General features: G+C 39.5%; 1 protein-coding gene across 3 annotated transcripts; it reads right to left on the minus strand.

The window, feature by feature from the left end:
- Positions 1–349: 349 nt before the first annotated feature.
- On the minus strand, positions 350–25,706 carry CKAP2 (cytoskeleton associated protein 2). Of its 3 annotated transcripts, none has more exons than XM_032277292.1 (9): positions 23,973–25,702; positions 22,541–22,625; positions 17,086–17,161; positions 16,138–17,003; positions 15,156–15,360; positions 12,268–12,438; positions 10,152–10,221; positions 3,673–3,928; positions 350–2,884 (listed from the first exon to the last, which is right to left on the minus strand). In XM_032277292.1, the coding sequence occupies exons 1-9, from the start codon at positions 24,040–24,042 to the stop codon at positions 2,647–2,649; spliced, it is 2,037 nt and encodes a 678-aa protein (XP_032133183.1). In that variant the 5' UTR covers positions 24,043–25,702; the 3' UTR covers positions 350–2,646. The 3 variants fall into 3 exon arrangements, with proteins under 3 accessions (XP_032133183.1, XP_032133182.1, XP_032133184.1); XM_032277291.1 differs by having other exon boundaries at positions 1,458–2,884; positions 17,086–17,164; positions 23,973–25,703; XM_032277293.1 differs by lacking the exons at positions 350–2,884; positions 3,673–3,928; positions 10,152–10,221 and having other exon boundaries at positions 11,892–12,438; positions 23,973–25,706.
- Between the last annotated feature and the right edge of the window lie 477 nt (positions 25,707–26,183).

Here is a 26,183-nt window from a genome sequence, read left to right on the forward strand (position 1 = left end):
TTATAGGGTGTGCAAGAACTGGGCAGCTTAAGACACAAGCTTCCTAGACCAGGCTTGGTGGCTCACGCCTGTAATCCCAGCACTTTGGGAGGCCGATTACCTGAGGATAGGAGTTTGAGACCAGTCTGGCCAACATGGTGAAATCCCATCTCTACTAAAACTGCAAAAATTAGCTGGCCATGGTGGCAGGCACCTGTAATCCAGTTACTCAGGAAGCTGAGGCAGGAAAATTGCTTGAACCCAAGTGGCAGAGGTTGCAGTGAGCCGTGATCGTGCCACTGCACTCCAGCCTGGGAAACAAGAGCAAGGCTCTGTCTAAAAAGGAAAAAAAGGGACCCAAGCTTCCTTATGGCTTACAAGCAAGGGTTTTTAATGGCAGGGGTACACTTTAGGAAAGTGGAAGTTACAGGCAAAATCATAAATCAATACATGGAGGTTATAATTGGTTTGAGCCAAAAAGGTAAGTATCTTGAAGCAGGGGCTTACAGGTTATAGGTAGATTCAGAGCTTTGCAATGGTTAAAGTAGGGCTTTTTATAAAAACTTAGGGTCAGCAGAAAGGAATGTTAAGGTTTTGCTTGTAGGCATGATTCTGTCTAGGCCCCTTAAGAAGAAATCTAGAACAAAGAATGGTGGTAAGGGTTTAGTCCTGTTTCCCCTTATCTTAGGTCCACATGACAGTGGGTGGGATTTTTCATCTGGCATGAATCTGGGTTCCTAAAAAACTCAACATGTGATCTTTCATTTTTATAGGGAACTAAACATTGTGTCCTTATTCCAGGCTGCTCATTTACTTTTTTGAGGCCAGCTAAGGTACCTGGATTTTCCCTTGAAGAGACTCAAGATTTTTTATTAGTATGCATGGGAAGATCCAAGCAGGCCCGTGAGAGAGGTCCCTGCTACATTTCTGTTGGATGCTTATGCACAGTATCACATCCTTGGACATATTTAGTTTGGAACAAACCTAGGGGAGACATGTAATAGCTGTCCTTAAGCATCAGAAAAGGAGTTAGACCTCTGGTTGAATGTTAGAACTAGGACCATTTAGAGACAGATTTTCCCTCAGTAAAAGGAGAAAAAAAAAACAAAAACTAAAACTAAAAACTTGTCCAAACATAAAGTTTGCATCTTGAGTTCTCTTTCAGAGAGACATTTCAAGCTATGCTATACAGACAAATGAATTATATGGTATGGATATTAAAAAGCTGAGAGTGTATCAAAGCTTGACTTCATTCAAAGTATGAAAAACAACCAAAGGGCATAGTGATCGTTTTTGTTAAAGTGAAAAAAACTAGGAAAAGTTTATATAAGTAGACTGATGATTTTTGAAGAGAAAATATACTATTAAGCAAAGTGTCAAAAACCTCAAGTCAAATCTTACAATGTATTTCAAAAGCAAAGCTAAAATTCATTCCCTGTAGTTAAACTGCATTTCATCAAGTATTTGTTGAAATAAACTTCATGAAATCATTATACGGTTATTTTTATTGTATACATATCAGGTACACGGAATAAAAACCTTACTCTCTAGAACATGAGAAGTCAATAGAAAAAAAGATACATAAATGGAATAAACATAAAAATGACTAAGCATGAGATCTTCAACCACATTCATATAGTTTTTAAACTAATCTTTTACAATTAAAAAGTCACTTATTTGAAACCATAGAATTGATAGATGATGTGTGCCATGTAAGTATTAGTTTAGAAACTTACAATTTTAGTGGTGGTATTTATGTGTGGAGAGAAAAATGTGTAACTATCAAGTATTTTAGAAATGCTTTCTAAACTAGAATGACAAAATGCTTTCTAAACTAGAATGACATTTATCCAGTATGATGTATTCTTTCCCTACTCCATTCTAATTGTTTAAAAACTACCAAGTGAAGTTACAAAAGTTAAACCAATAAATCTGGCATCTTTTCTTTCTTATAACAAAGTATCTTCTCTTAAAATGGGGTTAATTAGGCACCCTTCCTGGTGACCTCAGTTATAATCAAAAGATGCCATGAGACCACAGACTGCCACTGACGAAGAGAGACAGTGCAGACACTTTCATCAATCAATAGGCAGTCCAAGGGACAACAGAACACAAGTCTGGGTAACATGAATTTGGTGAGAAAGCAAGCTAAACCTCCTGTGTCTTAATATTCAAAGTGAGTCATTCTATACAATTTTTAACTTTCATACTAATCCAAGAAAGCCCCCCCAAAAATTATTCTGTTTAATGGTAGGGAGATCATAACTTTTAAAAACATGTCAATGCAAACATACACATTTTAACTGGAATAACTCATTTTCTAATGATGTATCATTACTGTACTTATAGTTAGTAAAGTGAACAGCCTAGTATTTTAACCTATTTATATTCAAGGAACATAGTAAACTAGCTGACAAAATTTACCTATCTTAAAAGAAAAAACTCAGTCAGTTGAGATTCAAACAGCAGGATTAGCTTTCTAATGCAGAGGACAACTCTGGCCATAACATGAATGTTAGTAAAGAAGCTCATTGCCATGAATACTTAAGATACATAGGTACTTGGCCAACTTCAGTCCTAAGGGCAATATAAAGCTACTCCAAACAAAACACCCCACAAATCATAAAAACCCAATTCCCTATCAGAGCTTTAGTTCTCTTCTGTCATTTAATCCTCAGAGTACATCCGGCACAGTGCTGCATTAGGGCGGCATACAAAAGCTTCAGTTTGTCTTCCCAACTCCGTTAGCTGTTCTAATGAAGACACACAAGGATAATGATCTTTTAACATATCTGGCAATTTAGAGGTTTTCTCTTGAAGACGTTGAGAACGTCTCACTGGTGTTATAAACTTCAGCTCCTTAAATGCAGAATTTGTTTCATCAAACTGCACCTTCTTTTTCATACTGAAAATTAAAACAATATTCTCAGAGTTCAAAAACATGTTAATGTTTTTAATCTGTACTTTCATGATATGTACCATACCATACCATATAGCTTGTATGTTATAAGCATGTAATTGTCTTTTAGAGAGGTACAAGCTCATTGAAGTGAGAAACTTATCCTTTTCTCAATTTGTCATTACAGCTTGTACACAGTAGATACTTGAGTATCTAGAATTGGCTAACTCCTGAATGCCAAAACCTACTGTTATTAATAACCACAGGTTAAAGTAAAATCTTATAAAAGTTTTCTTTTTCAAAATGGCAATATTTACGGAAAGTAAACATAGTATTTAAAAGGTGAAATGTCCCAATGACATTCTATTTGTTTGAAAACTTTTTTATTGTTTTGAGACAGGGTCTTGCTCCGTCACCCAGACTGGAGTACAGTGGCATGATTTTGGCTCACTGCCACCCCTGCCTCCCAGGCTCAAGTGATCCTCCCACCTCAGCCTCCCAGGTAGCAGGGACTACAGGCGCACACCACCTAGCCCAGCCAATTTTTTGTAAAGACAGGGTTTTGCCATGTTGCCCAAGATAGTCGTGAACTCCTGGGCTCAAGTGATCTGCCTGTCTCGGCCTCCCAAAGTGCTGAAATTAAATGCATGAGCCACCATGCCCCGCCTGAAAACTTTTCTATGTTAACAAATGGTAGCTGTAATCTGAAGGTATCTCAAAGATTTTTACATGCCATATTTATTATCCCCAAGCATCAAAAAAAAATCATAGTACATTACATTTTAAATGTTTACCTTTGCAAGTATGGCGTAGTAGACACATTATATTTAATTAAGGAACTTGTCCTCATTTCTGTATTGGGGGTTTTAATATCATGGGTTGGATCTTTCGTTTTGCTGTCTTGCTCCTTTTCACAGTCTTGCAATAGGACATTTCTATGATGTTTACTCTCCATTTCCGGTTTTTCTGGCTCTACATCACTACCTGTATCTTCAATACTGACTTCTGTGACTAATTCCTTGGTTGCACAAGCCTTCTCCGTATTTTCTTCTATAGAAAATACATTTATTAGATTAAGCTTTTGGCTGAATTTTAAGAACAAAATCAGAAGACATTAAAGTTATTCCTAGTTGGCCAAATTTTCAAAATAAAAGAACACAACTGCCATCACCGAACCATTCCTTTTCCTCAGCCAACTATATAACAAACCGTTGCCAACTATGTAACAAACATTTACTATTATAAAATGAGATAAATGCTATATATGTAATAAGAACAAAGGACTATTAAAACCCACAAAAAGGAACAACTAACTTTGCTTGTGGTACAGGGAGATGGTTAGGGAATGCTTCACAAGTGACATTTAGACTGGGTCTTGAAAAATGAGTAATTGACCAAGACCAAAGAAGACAACCTTCCTAGGCACATCAAAGAAAATGGTCTATTAAAATAACATTAAAGAGCCAGTGTGTTTAGAATATAGGGTAAGGGGCAAGGGAGGAGTGGGAGTGGGCGGTACTGAGCTCAGATAGGTAAGCAAGAGCTGGACTGTAATGAGCTTTATATGAAAGAAGTTTGGTAAAAAAAAAAAAAAATTGATCAGAGACAGATCTAATTAAATTTGGTCAATGTAAAGGATTGTCTAGAATGACAGAGAATGAAAAGTAACAATCTGGGAGGGAAAGAAGACGAAGTTGTTGTAATAGGCTAAGGAAGTTAATAAGAGGTTGGATAGGAAGGAAGGGTCCAATTTGAGAAATATTTCTGAGTAAGGACCTTTTTTTAAGAGACAGGGTGCCTGTCATTCTGTTGTCACCCAGGATGGAGTACAGTAGCACAATCATATATGACTGCAGCCTCAACTTCTCAGGTTCAAGTGATCCTCCTGCCAAAGCCTCCCAAGTAGCTGAAACTACAGGTGTACGCCACCATGCCCAGCTAATATTTAAATTTTTTGTACAGATAGGGTCTCACTATGTTGCCAAGGCTGATCTCGAATTTTTGACCTCAAGCGATTCTTCCACCTTGGCCTTCTGGTGTTGGGATTATAGGCATGAGCCACCATATCGACCCGAGTCAGAACTTATTAACAAATGAAGGCGGCCGTGTGCGGTGGCTCACGCCTGTAATCCCAGAACTTTGGGAGGCCGAGGCGGGTGGATCATGAGGTCAAGAGATCGAGACCATCCTGGTCAACACGGTGAAATCCTGTCTCTACTAAAAAACACACACACAAAAAAAATTAGCTGGGCATGGTGGCGCGTGCCTGTAATCCCAGCTACTCAGGAGGCTGAGGCAGGAGAATTGCCTGAACCCAGGAGACGGAGATTGTGGTGAGCCGAGATCACGCCATTGCACTCCAGCCTGGGTAACAAGAGCGAAACTCCGTCTAAAAAAAAAAAACAAAAAAAAAAATGAAGGCATGACTGTGTGGGAATGAGTGTGCATATATATTAGGAGCATCTTGTCTAAAATTTCTTGCTTAAGAGTTATAAATGCCAAAGGAAGGCTTTTTCTTTTCTTTTTTTGGGACAATGGGATCTTGGGTATGGGATAACGTAAGGGCAGTCAAAGATTTAAAAATAAAACATGTTAGGCTAGAAATACTTGTGAGACATCCTGATAAATTCATTCAGCTGAAAAAAACCTCTAGATTTAATTATAAGACAATTATTAAAAATTTTTACTAAGAGAAATTTTAGTTGCATGATAGTGACCAAGTTTTTAGTAAGTGGAAACTGAAAAACAAGAACATAGATTAATTCAACAAATATTTAAGTGCCAAATACATGCCAGACATTCCATTAGCACAGAAGACTCGGTGGTCACAAACATTAGACACTGTTCTTGTATATTGAGTTTACATAATGCAAAAGACAGGACAAACAACTAAATAGTAAGCAATCAAATGCATCAAATATTGCATAGGGAAAAAACAGGGAGCACAAAACAGGTGCACTAAACCTAGGTTGAGAGGAGAGGGAATGGTACATCAGGGAAATCATCAGGGAAGGCTACTCCAAGGAGGTGACATCTGAGTTGACATCTAAAGGATAAGTAGAACTTAAGCAGAAGACTGTCTTGGAGAGACATGGAGGGAAAAGAGAGTATAACCTCTTTCAGGAAATGACAAAAAAAAATTCAGGGACGTAGTGGAGAGGGAAACAGAAGAGGCTAGACTCAGGAATTTATGCAGATGCATGACAGAATATTTTGGTTGCGTGTTGAGAACAGATTGGAATGAGGCAAGAGCAAAGAGGAGGGAAAGACAGTATAACCCCTTTCAGGAAATGGGAAAAAAAAAAAAAAAAGAAAGAAATTCAAGGATGTAGGGAGGGAAAGAAAAGAGACTAGACTCAGTAACATGCAGATACATGACAGAGCATTTTGGTTCCAGTGTTGAGAATGGATTGGAATGAGGCAAGAGCAGAGTAAAAGTATAAGTCATCTTGAATATAGACAGCAAGGAGAGTAAGGATGGAATGATGTAGATGGATCTTAAGAGACACTTAGGAAGTTAAAATGAATTTGTTTAGCTGGGGAAAAGTGATGGGAACTGGAAAAGAAAGAGGGAGTAAACAATCACACCAAGATTCTGACTTGGAATTCATTAAGACAGAGAATTCATTCATTCATTAAGACAGAGAACTAAAAGAAGAATCAGGTTTAGGGGGAAATTATGTATTCAAGTTTGGCTATTTGTGTTTGAGGTAGCTGTGAGATATCCAAGTGGTGCTTGTCTCTTATTATTTGTCTTTCTTTTGAGACGGAGTCTCGATCTTGTTGCCTAGGCTGAAGTGCAATGGCGAGATCTCAGATCACTGCAATCTACACCTCCTGGGTTCAAGCGATTCTCCTGCTTCAGCCTCCTGAGTAGCTGAGATTACAGGCATGCGCCACTACACCCAGCTAATTTTTTTGTATTTTTAGTAGAGATGGGGTTTCTTCATGTTGATCAGCATGGTTTGAATTCCTAACCTCAGGTGACCCACCTGCCTCAGCCTCCCAAAGTACTGAGATTACAGGCGTGAGCCACAGTGACCAGCCTTTTTTTTAAACCCTCTCCTGAACTACTTCGACCACTTATGTTCTTTTGCTGTTTACAAATAACTGACTTGTGAAATTGGTTTTATATTCAGAACTTACAATTATACATTTCAGAAAGCCAAGAGTTTATGGATAGCTCCTTCCCCCATCTAAAGACTAATAAAATATTATACCTGCTAGAAAACACCAACTAGTATTATTCTGTAAGATAGGAACAGTAATTTAATCAGATTAAATATTGCTTTTATCTTTCCACACATCTCCAGAGATGGAATTATGAGAGAAGCTCTTTTTATGAAATATGAATTTCCACTTCACTGTGTTTGTGAATAAGAGACAGGACTGAATTATTCTTAAAATTTTCTCCTCCTTTTTTTTTTGTGTGGTATACTAGTCTTTCCTCGGTGTCCCCTTCTCTCCCTGCTTCTCAAGCTCCTTCATTAAATACTATTAGTAAGATCAGATCATATAGATCTTTCATAGGTTCCCCTGGTGCATATTAACAGTCACCATAAATTGAAATAAATCCTTATAACTAAGCATGCTACCAACAGAAGCATGACCTCCAACACAGCCATTAGCAAAGTAATAAGCACAGCCATTAGCATATTAACCCCAGTGAACAGGTTTTTTTTTTTTTTTTTGCTAATACATGTAATAAAAAACTTATATAACATACTTAATTTAGAATTTGAGTATGCTCTTCTTTTTTTAAGGTTTAGCCCTTCAACCTAGATCTCTACATCTTAAATTCATTTTGCATACTACAAGTAGGGGTACTAATACTGTTCTGGAAAGCAATCTGGCAGCACGTCAGAAGACTTTAAAAGTTCAAACTGTTGGCACGGTGGCTGATGCCTGTTATCCCTACATTTTGGGAGGACAAGGTGGGCAAATCACCTAAGGTCAGGAGTTCAAGACCAGCCTGACCAACAGGGTGAAACCCCATCTCTACTAAAAATACAAAATTAGCCGGGCATGGTGGCACATTGCCTGTAGGCTGAGGCTTGAACCTGGGACGCGGAGGCTGCAGTGAGCCGAGACCACACCATTGCACTCCAGCCTGAGTGACACAGGACGCCGTCTCAAAAAAAAAAAAAAAAAAAAACAAAAAAAACTTCAAACTGACTCTTGTTAAAAGTAATCAAAAGAAAATAACTAGATATATAGGCAATTGCATACAATATGCACTCAAATATTTGCTGACTATGTAATATACAGGTATAGTAAATAATTGGAAACCACTTTTTTTTCCTTTTTTTTTTTTTTTTTGAGACGGAGTCTCACTCTGTTGCTCAGGCTGGAGTGTAGTGGTGCGATCTTGGCTCACTGCAGCCTCTGCCTCTTGGGTTCAAGCAATTCTACCTCAGCCTCCTGAGTAGCTACAACTGCAGTTGTGTGCCACCATGCCCAGCTAATTTGTGTGTGTTTGTGTGTGTATTTTTAGTAGAGATGGGGTTTCACCACGTTGGCCAGGATGGTTTTGATCTCCTGACCTTGTGATCCGCTCACCTCAGCCTCCCAAAGTGCTGGGATTACAGACATGAGCCACCTCCACCAGCTGGAAACAGTTTTTCTAAAGTTAATTAACATTAATGGCTACAGTTTAATAAATTTACTATGTGTTATATACTATGATACTTTATAAACATTATTTCATTCAATGGTCCCCCAAAATCCCTATTTTACAGATGAAAGGGTATTTTTGGCCTAAAGTCATATCAACTGGCATAAACTTTATCTAAATCTAAAAATGTTTACACATTTGATGACTGAGAACTAATGAATCTCCTATCTCCATCTACTATCCCCAACAAAGAGAATTCTTGAATGAGCTTTTCTAGACAACACAAAGATCACAGAATTTAACAAGTGAAAAGTCTACAGATCTAGTCAAACTACCTCAATTTTAAGGCAAAAAATTAAAGCCTGGAGACAACACAACTTTTATAGACATTCAGTGACAAATCTAAATATTGAGCCAGATCGCCTAATTAAAAATTCTGTATACTACATAAAGCCATTTTATCTCAGAGATAGGTCAACACAAGTATAAGGAAAGAAACAACCTACATATATTAAAAGTTAAAAAAGATAAAACAAAAACTAATTTAGCAAAGAAATAGTAAACCTACAACGAGATACCGTTTCACACTAGTCAGAATGGCTATCCTTAAAAAGTCAAAAAATGGCTGAGCATGGTGGCTCACGCCTGTAATCCTAACATTTTGGGAGGTTGAGGTGGGCGGAACATGAGGTCAGGAGTTCAAAACTAGCCTGACCAACATGGTGAAACTCCATCTCTGCTAAAAATGAAAAAATTAGCTGGGTATAGTGGCACATTCCTGTAATCCCAACTACTCAGAAGGCTGAGACAGGAGAACTGCTTGAACCAGGACCAGGAGGCAGAGGTTGCAGTGAGCCAAAATTGCACCACTGCACTCCAGCCTGGGCTACAGAGCAAGACTCCGTCTCAAAAAAAAGAAAAAGAAAAAGAAAAAGAAAACAGGAAAAAAAACAGATGCTGGCAGGGTTGTGGAAAAAAAGGAATGCGCAATGTGTTTTACATTGTTGGTGGGAAATTAGTTCAACCACTGTGGAAGTCAGTGTGGCGATTCCTCAAAGACCTAGAGACAGAAAAATCTTCAACCCAGCAATCCCATTACTAGGTATATACCCAAAGCAATATAAATCATTCTATTATGAAGACACATGAACATGTATGTTTACTGCAGCACTATTCACAGTAGCAAAGACATAGAATTAATCCAAATGCCCATCAGTGATAGAGTGGATAAAAAAATATGGTACATATACACCATGAAATACTACGTGCCATAAAAAGGAATGAGATCATGTCCTTTGCAGGGACATGGCTGGAGGCCCATTATCCTTAGCAAACTAACAGAGGAACAGAAAACTAAATACTGCATGTGAGAGTTAAGTGATGAGAACACATGGACACCTAGAGAACAACGCACACGGGGGCACAAGGGAGGGTGGAGGGTGGGAGGAGGGAGGAAATCAGAAAAAATAACTAATGGATACTAGGTTTAATACCTGGGCGATGAAATAATCTGTACACAAATCCCCATGACACATTTACCTATGTAACGAACCTCCACACCCTGTACATGTACTCCTGATCTTAAAAGTTTAAAAAAAAAAAAAAAAAAAAAAACAGCCCTACAATTCACTTGAAGGAAATAAAAGAACTAAAACTTACCCAAATTAACTTTTTCTTGACTCTTCATTGTTAGAATATCTACAATTGTGTGTCGCATCTCTTCAATAGGCTTAATTTTTTTTTAATGAAGAAAGCAGACCCATGTAAGTTTTATTTTCTCTGACATGAACTAGGTATCCAAGTTGAAAATATTAAGTCAGTGATTAAAATTTCATACTGTATTTTAAAGTAAGGCAGTAGCTCTTAAACCATGCCTCTCAGACCACTAATTAAGATTGAAAAATGGCTGTCTTTTCTAATGTATAGACTAAAAATGAACTTGAAAGAGAATTTCATGTTTGAAAATTTCCCCATAATTTTACTTAATTAAGCCTTGCTGCTTTTCTCTTACAATTGAGTCTATGGTTATACTTTTGTTTCATATGCTATGAAATGTATCTCTTAACAGCTTAAGGTTGATTACCTCACCATATTTCATTCAGTCAGACTTACTAAGTGCCCATTATTTACCAGGTATTATAAGCATTTACTATGTTCCATCCAACACATTCAAGATTAGAAAAGGTATGGTTCACAGCCTCAGTTCCAGAAGCTAGTCCTGAATTACTCAGCTATCCTGCTTTCAGTTTTTTTGGCTTATTTTTATTTTTTGAGAGAGGTGTTGCTCAGCTAACACAGGATGGAATGCAGTGGCATGATCATGGCTCACTAGTCTTGAACACCAGAGCTCAAGCAATTCTCCCACCTTAGCTTCCAGTACAGCTGTGACCACAGGTTATCTACCACCATGCTTGGCTAACTTAAGATGATGAGATGAAGTCTCATCATCTTGGTCACGAACTCTTGGACTCCTGCCTTGGCCTCCCAATGTGCTGGGATTACAGGCATGAACCACCATGCCTGGCCACTAATTTTATTTTAAGAGATGGAGTTTATGTTGCCCAGGCTGGACTCAAATTCCTGGGCTTAGGGAATCCTTCCACCTTGTAGTTGGGACTATAGGCACGCACTACTGTGTCCAGCCATCTTGGCTAATTTTGATTCTTGTTTTCCAGCAGCTTCTCCTCTGGTGTTACATCTTTCTGTTTACTTTATGCTTTCTGTGTGAGCCTTGGTTCCAGTTTTGCATCCTTGCTACAATGTCCTAAGTTGCCTTAAGTAACGTCCCTTCTGATGCAACATAGTAGGGCCTAACACTCCCTACCAGGTAGCATTCTGTCAAATATAATTACCCTTCTGGAAAGAGTTTCACATATGATAGCCACTGACAGACTATCTGCTGCATATCTGATTTTTTACTTAACTGAAAAGTCAAATAGCATTTGTTGATTTTGTTGAGACTAAAGTGAACAGACCTTTCTTAAAAAGGAGTTTAAAAAAATTATCTATATAAACAATATCCAAGAATGTGTTTCTGAGAAATCTGGTCAAAAGGAAATATATTTTAGGAACATTTAACCATAAAAACAAAAAATCGCAACCAAACAAAAAGCTCGAGAAATGATTTATTGTATACCCAAAGCTTTGTGTATCAATAGGCTAGAGGAGATAGGACTATCGTATCAAGCCACTAGGGAGGTAACGTTAGAGAAACTGGTTTATTGCCGTTTTCTATATGCCAAAGGACCAATATATATAGTGTATATATTATACACTAATAATATACACTATAATAGTAAACCTGACTCACTCTCTCTATATATTTTAAACCTGACTATAAATATATAGTCGGGTTTACTCTTAAAGTGAAAGAGTTCTCAGAAAAACATAAGAGCTTGATAACATTTAGAAGGCTAATTTAATTTCTTTTGCTTTATATTCAATAAAGAAATTTTAATGTTAGATTCAGTCTCCCAGTAAATTTCCAACCAGGAAATGCATACAATAATATGCTAAAATATTTCATGCAAAAAGTTTCATTAAATGTACATTTCAGCTTACATCCATTTTCTAAAGTCAGATTATTCCTAGCACAAGAATGAAAGACTCAGAAGGCCATAAAAGCTTTTATAATGCAATCCTTGTGGCCTTCAAACACTTACTAATACTACATATATGCCCACAACTTTCTCAAGTTATGTTGTGATGTGTTTCAAATTAATTCTGAACTGTCTACTACACTGTAATAGTAAAGATAAACAACTTTTTATCTTACCTGAGCCCCTGCCAGAATGGCTTTCTCATAGATTGCAATAATATTTTCAACAGGACTTGTGATTGGTTCCATACGTAAAAGACATATCCAATATTTAACAAGCTTTTTGGCATCTGGAATATTTTTAATCAGGTCATTAACTGTGACCAGTATACCTTCTTTTGGACATCCCTAAAAGAGCAAGAAATAATGTGTGTGATATTTTTTAACCTACAAACTATGAACAATAATTGAACCTATGATAGTCAAGATCAATGATAAAGATAGCCATAAGCGTAAAGCAAAAAATGAAATATTAGTTGAGACATTTATTAGTACAAAATGAACACTTACTTGGTGTTGATTTTATCCTTATATTGTGGGATTCCATTTGTTGCTAATACCTTCAACCAAATACTTATGAGTGAGAATAGCCCTGTGGAATTTTTTTCTCTTAATTGTCTTTGCTGGGTTTTGATATTAAGATTAAAATGAATCCATAATGGTTTATGTCAGTTACATATAGTTAAATAGTAGGGCAGAAAAAGTTTATAGTATCAAAAGAAAAAACTTCAACTGAGCAGAAATAAACTCTGATTCTTTCCTATTAGAGAATCAGAGTTTTTCTGATTGTAACTTTCACTGGTGGTCAGAACCACAAAAAGTTGAAAGAGGCTCATGAAGAGTAGAGTCAGGTTCAGGTTTGAAATCATACTTTGAATTTAATTTTTGTATGGACCTTACACACCAGTACGTGACCAAAACAAGATTAAAGAGCAGTCAGGAAACAAAGACAGTATTCTGGAGCTGATTATTACACTCCACAAGATTTTGGTCCAAATAGCAAAATTCTGCAATAAATTCAAAACCATGATGATGTTGCCTTAGATGAATGGAATTTCCTTTTTTTTTTTTTTTGAGACGAAGTTTTGCTCTTGTTGCCCAGGCTAGAGTACAATGGCATGATCTCAGTTCACTGCAATGTCCACCTCCCAGGTTCAAGCAATTCTCCTGCCTCAGCCTCTCAAGTAGCTGAGATTACAGGCACCGACCACCACACCAGGCTAATTTTTGTATTTTTAGTAGAGACAGAATTTCACCATGTTGTCCAGGCTGGTCTCAAATTCCTGACCTCGGATGATCTACCCACCTCAGCCTCCCAAAGTGCTGGGATTACAGGCTTGAGCCACCGCACCTGGCCAGATGAATGGGATTTTGTTTAAGAGTATTTTAGGTAACTTGAATTTAATCTGTGATAATAATGACTCACACAATATTTGTGTTGCTAGTCTTTGGTAAAATGTGGAATGAATGTAAAAAATAATGTGTAAATATAATGAATAGATGTAAGAAACAAAATATTAGAAGCAATAAGTAAATATCACCTCAGTGTATTACATAATTATCTCAGAGGACTCAAATATTTGTAATTCAGTAAAAAAAAAAACCTAATTATCCCTTTGATACAGGTTAAGTATCCCTAATTGGAAAATCCAAAACCTAAAATGCAAAACTTTGAGTATCATCAGCATAATGAAGATGACCATCATTAACACCACCGAAAATGTACCTATAGGTGAAAATATGTGATAGGCTTATTAAAGGACTAGAGCAGCATTTATTCAGAAAAGAACAAGAAATCGTGTCCCTTATAAAATCAAGGAGAAACTTCTAAGACAAAAACCACTGCTAATGAGGCAGATGACTTGAAGTAACATCTTAAAAAGCCATCCAGCAGAATGCCTCCTTATCCCTAGAGGACCCACTGCCTGTTTCCTCAATTGCTTCTGATGTTTCTTCTCACCTAAAAAAGTAAAACACAGTATAAAATACCTCTTAAACGCAGCATCATAGATGGAGGTTGATAATGTGCTGCTGTTTGTTGTTGCTGTTGTCTAACAGCTGATACAGGTATTCTGATTCTCCTGTGCTGCTCAGTTACTCTGAACATATTTTTCACTGTATTAATGCAGTTGTTTTTTATAAATTGTGACATACTTATGTGTGAATAAGTGTAAGAAAATAATTGCTTATTAGTAGCACAGAAATTCAGAGTAAGGAATCATGGTGATGCCAGACAACCAGACTGTCCCATGGGTGGCTGACACAGTGACACCTTTGCTTTCTGATGGTTCAATATAAACAAATTTTGCTTCATGTACAAAATTATAAAAAATATTGTATCTTTAGGCTGCATGTATAAGCTATATATAAAACATAAATAAGGCCGAGCACAGTGGCTCAAGCCTGTAATCCAGCACTTTGGGAGGCTGAGGTGGGTGGATCATATGAGGCCAGTAGTTTGAGATCAGCCTAGCCAACATGGTGAAACCCGGTCTCTACTAAAAATACAAAAAATGTGCCAGGCATGTAGCACATGCCTATAATCACAGCTTCTTCGGAGGGTGAGGCAGGAGAATGGCTTCAACCCTGGAGGTGGCAGTTACAGTGAGCTGAGATAGCCCCCTTCACTCCAGCTAGGGTGGTCTTACTCACTCCAGAGTAAGACTGTCTCAAAAGCAAACAAATACACAAACAAAACATAAATGAATTTCGTGTTTAGACTTGGGTTCCATCCCCAAGATATCTCATTACATATACGCAAATATTCTAAAATCCCACAAAAAAATTTTCAATTACTTCTGGTCCCAAGCATTTTGGATAAATACCTGTGTATTTATATGAACTCAATGCAAAAATATAGTCAATTAAAGGCTAATAATCTCACAACTAATGAATGAAGCAGTATATCTCACAATTAAATAACTTAAAATAATCACAGTTCATGTCAAGGCAACATAGTATCACCAACATCACCGAGTCAAAAAGACTGATGATAAAATTTAATAAAATAATGTTTATGAAGGTAATTTGCAAACTATAAAATGCTAGGCAAATATAGACTCTACCTCATTAATCAAGTTCAGGCATTCAGAAAATGTGTTGTTTACTTTTTCAGTAAATAATCTTTGTTCATCTTCTTCTGCCATGGTAGTCCAAAAAGACCCAACTGGTTTTTCTTTTTGTTCTTCAGGCTCATGCTGAATAACTACTGAGTTCGGAGGCCTTTTTAGCACTCTTCCCTTGCCAGCTTTCCACTCACTCAGACGAGCTCTATAGTTAGAAGCAGATATAAAGATTACTTTGAAATCGCTGAGAGAAGTCTGTTAAATAGAGGAAAAGTTAAAAAATAAAAAAGTCATTATTTTAAAGTAATCTTACTCTAGCAACATGTACACAGTTCACAAGCTTGAAGAAATAGTAAACATATCAAGGTCAAGTGTGCTCAAAGACTCAATGAATGCATTTTTTTTGAGAGATTATAAAATATTTCCCAATTATTGTTAAGCATTTACTTTAGATTTTTAAAAAGCAATCTAATAAAACATATTCAAACACAAAAACTTATTAGTCATAATGTTCCACAACATAAATCTGCCTGCATATGACAGAAGAGAAACCATGAAAGAAAATTCTAGGCCAGGCATGGTGGCTCATGCCTGTAATCCCAGCACTTTGGGAGGCTGAGGCGGGCAGAGCTCAAGGTCAGGAATTCGAGACCAGCCTGGCCAATATGGTGAAACCTCAACTCTAATAAAAATACAAAAATTAGCTGGGTGTGGTGGTACGCACCTGTGGTACCAGCTACTCGGTTAGCTGAGACAGGAGAATCACTTGAACCTGGAAAGTGGAGGCTGCAGTGAGTCAAGATTCTGCCACTGCACTCTATCCTGGGCAACAGAGCAAGACTCTGTCTCACCAAAAAAAAAAAAAAAAAAAAAAAAAAAAAAGGAAAATCCTAATGCACTCAATGAAATTATAAGCCAAATATACAAACAGCATTTTACTGAAAACTAAGGTAATACAATAAAGATAATTACATCTACTTACTTTCTCTCTTCTGCGGTTTCTTTGGGATAAGCTGATCTACCAACAGTTGCTTTTCCTATAGTATGTCTTCGCTGGTCAATGGGCTTCGACTTTTCTATCAGTTTGTCATTAGACAATGAAGCAGGCCTAGCCACAACTTCAGTTCCTATGCTTCTCAACAGTGCCTTACTTCTAATTATGTCTTGACAAGAACTTGTTTTGACACTAGGTAAAGCTGTTTTTGATTCTAACAGTTCTTTTTCACGAGGCACTTTCCAGACTGTAACATGGGCAGAGGTTCTACTGATGCCTTGTTTCACAGTGTCCTGGGTATTACTGTGATGACTTCTAATTGGACGTCGCACAAGTTGTGTGTTTTGAGATGTAGTGCTTACATATTTCGTGGTGGCAGTCATACTTGAGGATCTATTACTTTTCACTGGTACACTGCTGGTGTTTACAGGCTGAGGCTTTGTGGCTTTAGGGACAGTGGTTGAAAGTTTCTTTGTTGCTGCAGAACTCTCCTCTTTGACTTGTAGAGGTTTTCTAAATGAATTAACCTTAGACTGAACAATCTGGCCACGATAAGATCCAAGTACAGGTTTCTTGGGCATGTTAGCATCTTGCTTTAGTTTTTCTGCAGTTATCCGTTTCTTTTCACTATTGTTTTTAAGGTGAAATGCCTGGCTTAATGTCATATGTTGACTTTGGGGATCATCTTCAGTTAGTAACAACTGCAGAGTTTCATTACTATCCTTAGGTTTATGTGTGTCAATTACTATAGTTGAATTGGTTAGTTCATTTGAAGGTTTTAAAGGAATACAATTTCTCCCCACTATTGTACTATTTTTGCTCCCTGCAGGTCTCTTCACATTTTCTTTATCAGCCTAAAAGAATTATTTAAGACAAGTGTTTATGAAAGGCAAAACGGAAAAGGGACAGTTTAAGTAGGCTATGTCCACATCTTACCATTTTTGTTTTAAGTTTCAGCACTTTAGTCCCTTCTTGAACTTGGTCCTCAGATGTCCCAGCTCTCTGACCTCTACTACTTCAAAACAAACAAACAAAAGGATTAATCAATCAATCCTGTACCAAGGAGGCTTCCATTTGGGGATGGAGAAGAGGGCAATGTTAACAATTAACTGACTTATTAATTTTAAATTTAAGAAAGACCTGTGATATTTTTCCTAAGCAAACCTTTTTTTTTTTTGAGATGGAGTCTTGCTCTGGAACCCAGGCTGGAGTGCAACGGCATGATCTCAGCTCACTGCAATCTCTGCCTCCCAGGTTTCAAGCAATTCTCCTGCCTCAGCCTCTTGAGTAGCTGAGATTACAGGTGCACACCACCTTACCCAGCTAATTTTTGTATTTTTAATAGAGACGGGGTTTCACCATGTTGGCTAGGCTCTCTTGAACTCCTGACCTGAGGTGATCTGCCCACTTTGGCCTCCCAAAGTACTGATTACAGGTGTGAGCCATCACACCCAGCCCTAAGCAAAACTTCCAATAACTTTTAATAATATAAACAAATGGCTGAGGAATCTAAAGATATTTTCTAAAAGTCTTAACACTCTCTGCCCATAGAATTTGTAAATACTTAATATTCTTATTTCAAATCATCCTCAAGTCATTCAAAAGAGCCTTCAAAAAACCTTTAGGAAGCAATACCTTCTTGGTTTACTTTTAAGTACTTAGTAACAGATGTACTACGCTGAAAAAATTTTTATGTAAGAGTCACACAAAAGTAATCCAAAATTTACAATATGGCATTCACAGATTAATTTATATTAGCATACATAAAGAATATGGACTGATGGGTGCAGTGACTAATGCCTGTAATAGCAGCACTTTGGGAGGCTGAGGCGGGGGTATTACTTGAGCTCAGGAGTTCCAGAGCAGCCTGGGTAACATGGTGACACCCCATCTCTACAAAAAATAAAAAATTAATTGGGTGTCGTGTAGGGTGCTTGTAGTTCCAGCTACTTGGGAGGCTGAGGTGGGAGGATTGCTTGAGCCTGAGAGTTGAGGCAGTGAGCCAAGATCCTGTCGCTGCACTAGAGGCTGGGTGACAGACTGAGACCGTGTCTCAAAAAAAAGAACCTCAGTTTCTAGGTGGTATTGCAAAGCAAATCCTTCCTCAAGAAAGTGACCTAAACTTATTTTTGTAGTTGTAAACTGGCTAAGGCAGACTGTGAGCAACTCTTAGCAGGTGATTGTAACAATTTTGCATACAATGAAGACAGGAAAAAATACTGTGAATTAGACATGCCATTGATTTTAAGACAGATCCTAAGTTCAGAGATCATGTTAAAATGTGAAAAAAATGAGGCCGGGTGCAGTTGGTCATGTGTGTAATCCTAGCACCTTGGGTGGCCAAGGCGGGTGGATTACCTGAGGTCAGGAGTTTGAGACCAGCCTGGCCAAAATGGCAAAATCCCCTCTCTAATAAAAATATAAAAATAAGCCAGGCATGATGGCACATACTTACAATCCCAGCTACCCTGAAGGCTGAGGAAGGAGAATCACCTGAACCTAGGAGGCAGAGGTTTCAGTAAGCTGAGATTGCGCCACTGCTCTCCAGCCTAGGCAACGAGCCAGACTCAATCTCAAAAATAAAATAAATGTTTATTTTACATGTGACATAATTTGGTAGTTAACAATTTTGGTTAGATTGCCTTTCATATATATTTCCTCTGTCAGCTTGGAGAAGGAACAGAACTTTGACATGGCCTGTACTATGCATTTTGAACAATGGTGAAGGGAGATCCAAATGTGCCGCTTAACAGGGTTTCTTAGTAGTTAACTGCTAGGTAAAAAAAAACAAAACTCAGGATGACAAGAAGAACCCATCTTAATCACCTGTCCAATGTGAAGACTTAATCCTATTCTGTCTTATTATCATGAAACTGCCCTAAGAAGGGTTATCTGAAATGAGTCTCAGGATACCTACACTTTAGAGATTATAAAATATAATTGTTTAATTCTGAAAAGCTGCAGCACAGATGAGTTGTCTTATTTAATAATTCAGTGCTAATACACATGTAAATTGACATCTGTTTTCTGAAAGGAATAAATGTACTTATGCCACTAGAAGCGTTTTAGAATTTTCTCTTCTTCCTATTATGTTGAAGAGTATTATAAACCCCAACCCTGCTGGGTTCCTTATTTAAATAAGCAGTAGAGAGCCACTGTCTGAATCCATATTATCTCTACTTATTCCCTAGTAATTTCACTCCATCCTAAGGTTTTTAAATAAATATCATCTGTATACTGACCAATTCCCGAGTGTATGCTTCCAGTCCCAACACCTCCCCTGAACTTCAGACACACAACTATTTGGCATACTGCCTGGATGTCTGGTTGGTACTTCAAACATGGTCAAAACAGAACTCCTAATTCCCCAGCTCCTCCTTCAGTCTTCCTATTTCAGTATATGGTTATCACCACCCATATACTTATCCAAACCAAAAACCTAGGATCACCCTTTTGTCTTAAAGAATAAAAGATTTGGCCAGGTGCAGTGGCTCAAGCCTGTAATCCCAGCACTTTGGGAGGCCGAGGCGGGTGGGTCACGAGGTCAAGAGATCGAGACCATCCTGGTCAACATGGTGAAACCCCGTCTCTACTAAAAATACAAAAAATTAGCTGGGCATGGTGGTGCATGCCTGTAATCCCAGCTACTCAGGAGGCTGAGGCAGGAGAATTGCCTGAACCCAGGAGGCGGAGGTTGCGGTGAGCCGAGATCGCACCATTGCACTCCAGCCTGGGTAACATGGGTGAAACTCCGTCTCCAAAAAAAAAAAAAAAAAAGAATAAAAAATTTGTGAAGGATAAAAGGTTTATTCCAAACTAAAGCCACTTATTAACATAAAGTTAGAAATTATTTTTAAAATTTTGGAATACCAAAACTGAAACAAAATTGCAAAAATATAAACAGATCAAAGAATATCTATACAGTCCTTACTCAGGATCCACCTACTGTTAAAATTTTTATCCCATTTGCGTTATCATTTCCAATCTCTAAATATGTGTGGGGGCGGTATACATAATTTTTTTTTTTTTTTTAAAGACGGGGTTTTCAGTAATCCCATTACTGGGTATGTATCCAAAGGATTATAAATCGTTCTACTATAAGGACACATGCACACGAATGTTCATCGCAGCACTGTTTACAATAGCAAAGACCTGGAACCAACCCAAATGCCCATCCATGAGAGACTGGACAGGGAAAATGTGGCACATATAAACCATAGAATATTATGCAGCCACCAAAAACGATGAGTTCGTGTCCTTTGTAGGGACATGGATGAACGTGGAAACCATCATTCTCAGCAAACTGACACAAGAACAGAAAATCAAACACCACATGTTCTCACTCATAGGCGGTTGTGGAAGAATGAGAACACATGGACACAGGGAGGGGAGCATCACACACTGGGGTCTGTTGGGGGGAAATAGGGGAGGGACAGCAGGGGGGTGGGGAGTTGGGGAGAGACAGCATGGGAAGAAATGCCAGATATAGGTGAAGGGGAGGAAGGCAGCAAATCACACTGCCATGTGTGTACATATGCAACAATCTTGCATGTTCTTCACATGTACCCCAAAACCTAAAATGCAATAAAAAAAAAAAAAAGACGGGGTTTCACCATGATGGCCAGGCTGGTATTGAACTCCTGACCTCAGGTGATCCACCCACCTGGGCCTCTCAAAGTGCTAGGATTACAGGAGTGAGCCACCGTGCCTAGCTGGTATACATAATTTTCTACCTGAGACATCTGAAGACAAATTGTATATACCATGGCCTTTATTCTTAAATATTTCCTTAAAATAGGAATATTCTCTTACATAACCACAGTAATCAAATATATTTACCTTGATACACTACTTTAACCTACATTTACCTTGATGAACTACGTTAACCTACTGTTCACACTTTAGTTGTCAACTGACCAAATAATGTCTTTTATGTTGTTTCTTCCTTCCAGTATATAATATGGTATAAGGTCAGGCGTTGCATTCAGTTGTTATGTCTCTTTAGCCTCTCTTACTCAGGAATATTCAGGACTTTTAACTCCATTCTTTCTTTTATATCCCATACTTAACCATCACCGGGTCTAGTCAGCTCTATCTTCTAAGAAGTGGCAAAATCTGACCACTCTCTCCCATCAGAAAGGGTTTCAAGCCTTTTTAGGGGCAGAATATATCAATAAATTACCTAATATAAAGAAAAGCAGATGAAAGTGATGCTTTTTTTTTTTTTTTTTCTTTTGAGATGGAGTTTTTCTCTTGTTGCCCAGGCTACAGTGCAGTGGCGCAATCTCGGCTCACTGCAACCTGTCTCCTGGGTTCAAGCGATTCTCCTGCCTCAGCCTCTCAAGTAGCTGAGACGACAGGTGTGTGCCACCACACCTGGCTGATTTTTTGTATTTTCAGTAGAGATGGGGTTTCACCATGTTAGCCAGGATGGTCTCGACATCCTGATCTGCCTGCCTCAGCCTACCAAAATGTTGGTATTATAGGCATGAGCCACTGTGCCTGGCCAAAAATGAGACTTTTTTTTTTTGACCCATGAGGATGGCAATGATTTTGGAAGAAAATTAATGAAACCAGGAGAATGAAGTATTCCAAAAACCAGTTCACGGAATGTAATGCCACAGAGAGAGCTTTAAAAAATATTACCACTTGCTGGGTTCTCACTGTATAACAGGCATAACATGATGCATTCACTATCTAATTTAATCCTCAAGAAACAATTACTGCTATCCCATTTTAATATATGTAAACAGACTCAAAGATGTCAAGTATCTTTCCTGAGGTTGCACAGCTGTAGTAGCAGACTTAAGGACTGTAACCCAGGCCCTTATCACTCTTAGATGCAAAGAGCCTGTGAGGATGTAATTAGTGGTTATCTTTAGGGAGTAAGGGGACCTTTTGCCTTTCCGCTTTATCTACTTTCATGGGTTTTTGTTTTTGCTACAACTATGTACTCTCTAAAATATTTTTGCAAAATAATAAAAATATTTGTACAGAAGCTTAAGACTACAATTAATAATCTGTAAGCATCTGGGAGGGCCACCCAACTCTTCCCTGAAGAACTCCCCCATACACTGAGTAAAAGCTTTGCTAATTAATAGAAAGACTGACCTTTGTGTGGTGTAAACCATAAGTTGATAATCTGGTCTATGCACATACTTTGCTTTATAACTGTGTTTTGCTTAGATTGTGAATTAATTTATGCAGAAAACGAGGATCTAATGTTGGACCATCCAGTAAAGTAGCCACTAGCCAAATGTGGCTATTGAGTGCTTGAAATATGGATCGTCCAAATTGAAATGTGCTGTAAGTGTAAAATAGACACCAGATTTTGAAGACGTTGTACCAAAAAAAGATGCACAGAAGTGAAAAGAAATAAACTTGACCTCACCTGGATAACATCTCATTTTCCTGCTTGTATGCAAAAAGTGTTTTTCTTCTCAACAGATGTTCCTGGAGTTTTTGTTTTCTTTGCTCTAGGTAACAAAAGGTACGTGTTACAAGTCAGTATTAGTTATAACATCAAATAAATTTTTTTGACTAAATAAAGAGTTTACTTCCAACCCTGGTTCCACTTGAGGTCACATCTCTAACAGAAAATTCCCCAATTCAGTATTGCCTTTGAGAAATCATCTAAGAAGAGACTGTTACCATAACAGTCCCCAAAGCCCCTCTGCATAAGAATCACATTCTGGGCCGGGCGCGGTGGCTCAAGCCTGTAATCCCAGCACTTTGGGAGGCCGAGGCGGGTGGATCACGAGGTCAAGAGGTCGAGACCATCCTGGTGAACATGGTGAAACCCCGTCTCTACTAAAAATACAAAAAAATTAGCTGGGCATGGTGGTGGGTGCCTGTAATCCCAGCTACTCAGGAGGCTGAGGCAGGAGAATTGCCTGAACCCAGGAGGTGGAGGTTGCGGTGAGCCGAAATCGCGCCATTGCACTCCAGCCTGGGTAACAAGAGTGAAACTCCGTCTCAAAAAAAAAGAATCACATTCTCTACTGTCTGTGAAAAATCTGGAGAATATCATTTTCAACATACAGCTCTCGAAAGCGAAGCTTTAAGAAGTTTAATGTTAGAAGTGAGGCGCCAGACTCCAAAGTTCTAATATACCAGAACGGGGTTAGGTGAGAATTCCTTCCTTCTGCTTTCCTGTCTGTAGAAAAAAAATAACTTTTGATGACCCAGCCAACCCTCGGTTTCCAAAGTCTCAGGAGAAGCTGTGAAATTGGAAAAAACAACAGGATGCGACCCCAGTCCAGCAAAAAGTCGCTACGGACCCAGGAGGCGGAGAGCCCCGCGCAGGCGCAGTCCGTCCGGGCGACAGTGCAGCCCCGCCCCCGCCCCGCCCCCACCCGACAAACAACGGGCTCCTAACACTGGTGCCGGCCTGAGCCCCGCACGTTTCCCCTCGCCTAACGGATTCCCTCACAGGAGTGTCCAACCCAGCCAGCAGCGACCGCACACTAACACCACGCAGCGGGTCCTGCTTTTATGACCCGTTCCACAAGGCCAAGAATGCGGCAGGGCGAGGCCGAGGCCACGTTCAGGGTTCTCACAGAGCTGGGAAGGAGTGGAGCGCGCCAGGGCAGCCCCTAGCACCGACCGCCCAGACCGCGCCCGACGCCGAGGCCGCGTTCAGGGCTCTCACAAAGCCAGGAAGGAGTGGAGCGCGCCAGGGCAGCCCCTAGCCCCGACCGCCCAGCCCGCGTCCGACGCCGAGGCCACGTTCAGGGCTCTCACAGAGCCGGGAAGGAGTGGAGCGTGCCAGGGTAGCTCCTAGCCCCGACCGCCTAGCCCGCGCCTGACACCGCAGCCCTCACCTTTGAATGCATTCTGGGTCCTCTGACTCGGGGGCAGCTGCAGGTCTCGGGGCACAGCCGGGGTACTCATCGTAGCCTCGGGTCGGAGGCTGCGTCTCCGCTTTACCGCCTATATAGAATTTTCTCAAGCCAACGCCGCCGCCGCCCATTGGTTCCTGCGTGAATTGAATGAGCCAATGGGCATAGAGGGGCGGAGCCTGGATTGCAGTTGCGCTGGTCGGTCTGGTGTCTACCGAGTTGGGTTGGGACTGAGTCTGCAGGTTTCAAACCTAAACTGCGCTCTTTATCTTGGAAGTGCGACAGGGGAGGAGTCAGCCTACTCAGTCCCCACGACGTAGCAGGACTAGGTTGCAGACAACAGCTTGGGACCCTTAGAGCCCTTGGAGGAAGACAGCCGAGAAAAATACAAGAAAAGTGTTGAGTGGCTGTGCTTCTTATTAAACATCGGCTTGTTCACTGACGAGGACGTAAACACCGACCTGGCGTACCACGAGGATGTGTATTTTCCTTTCACAAAGATTGCTTCACTTTGAGCATGATAACTCTGAAGGGGACGTTATCGCCTCTTTTTCCATTGAGAGGTGACAGGCTCAGACGTTGTCCACGTTTGCACAGCGTGTGAACGGGGCTGAAATTGGGATCTACTTTCCATACCTTTATTCTAAGCAATTATTAGATGCAAAAAAGGGAGGAGAGGAGGAGAAACTGGAAAAATGAGGATAAGCCCCATCCCCTCCCCAAGGTGATACATGATTCTCCTGTGAAGATAAAATAGCATTTGTTGTAGACGTTTTGTGTTTGTGTGGTTAAGTGTGCTACCATAACCTTTTCGTTTTTCTCATCTAAAAATATCACCTTCATAAAACCCACACAAACACCCAATCCACATGACAGAACGAAACAAGTCAGGGCTAGAAGATTTTAAGGCTGGCAGTGGGGAAGTTAGGGCGAGTCTGGACTGCACCTGCCTGGTTTCAAGCACTGGGTTTTACATTTCTTGCCTGATCACTGCAGTAAGGCTGTACTGGACTATGCTTCAGCCATGTTTTTTGTGTTCAGACGGGAGGATGTGATTTCCCCATTTACCCTTCCCGGGTCTGACGGCCTCCACAGCTGGCCCTCGGCAGTGGTCAGTTTTTCCCACTTCTGTCTGCTTTTTTCTTCAGATGTCTGACGGTAGCATCTTGCTAATGAGGAATTTGGTTTGAGATTTTTTGTCATTTTTTACTTGATGAAATGTCCCAGTTTTAATGTAACGTGTTCATCACCATCCTTAAGAATACCACGGCTGTTTAAATACTTCTGTCAATATTGTTGATTATTTATTGACGTTTCATCAGACAGTTTGGGTAACCAGGAATTTCTATTAAGTGAGAGAACAAAATAGAGCAGTTAATAAGTAATTCAAAAACCTCCAAAACATTATGCTAAGTAAAAGAAGTAATATATGAAAGGTTACATATGGTATGATTCCATTTATATGGAATATCTAGAATAGATACATCCATAGTAAAATAACTCAGAATAGCACTTGCCAGAGGCTGAGGGTAGGGGAGACTGGGGAGAGATCGCCTAATGGATAAGGGATCCGTTACTTTGAAGTAAATGAAATGTTTTAGAATCAGATAGAGGTAGTGGTTGTGCAATATTGTAAATGTATTAATGCCACTGAGTTGTTCACTTTAAAATGGTTAATTTTAGGCCGGGCACAGTGACTCACACCTGTAATCTCAGCACTTTGGGAGTGGGTGGATCACGAGATCAGGAGTTCGAGAGCAGCCTGGCCAATATGGTGAAACCCAGTCTCTACTAAAAATGCAAAAATAAAAAATTAGCTGGGCATGGTGGCACACGCCTGTAGTCCCAGCTACTCAGGAGACTGAGGCAGGAGAATCGCTTGAACCCAGGAGGCAGAGGTTGCAGTGAGCAGAGATCCCACCACTGCCTGGGCAACACAGTGAGACTCCATCTCCAAAAAAATAAAATAGGCCAGGCACAGTGACACATGCCCATAATCCCAGCACTTTGGGAGGTGTGCAGATCCCCTGAGGTCAGGAGTTCGAGACCAGCCTGGCCAGGATGGTGAAACTCTGTTTCTACTAAAAATATTAAAATTAGCTATATATGGTGGTGCACGACTGTGATCCCAGCCACTTGGGAAGCGGAGGCAGGAGAATAGCTTGTACCAGGGAGGTGGAGGTTGCAATGAGC

This window comes from Sapajus apella, unplaced genomic scaffold (genome assembly GCF_009761245.1).
Source record: "Sapajus apella isolate SASKATOON/1434 unplaced genomic scaffold, GSC_monkey_1.0 scaffold9, whole genome shotgun sequence".
Taxonomy (NCBI): Eukaryota; Metazoa; Chordata; class Mammalia; order Primates; family Cebidae; genus Sapajus; species Sapajus apella.

Excerpts from the sequence above, each read along its gene's own strand:
- CKAP2 (XM_032277291.1), bottom strand. The coding sequence starts at position 24,042 with ATGAGTACCCCGGCTGTGCCCCGAGACCTGCAGCTGCCCCCGAGTCAG. Across the intron at positions 17,004-17,085 it reads TGAAACTTAAAACAAAAATG|GCTGATAAAGAAAATGTGAA; the intron begins GTAAGATGTGGA and ends TAATTCTTTTAG. Across the intron at positions 12,439-15,155 it reads GCCTGAACTTGATTAATGAG|GGATGTCCAAAAGAAGGTAT; the intron begins GTAGAGTCTATA and ends TTGCTCTTTTAG.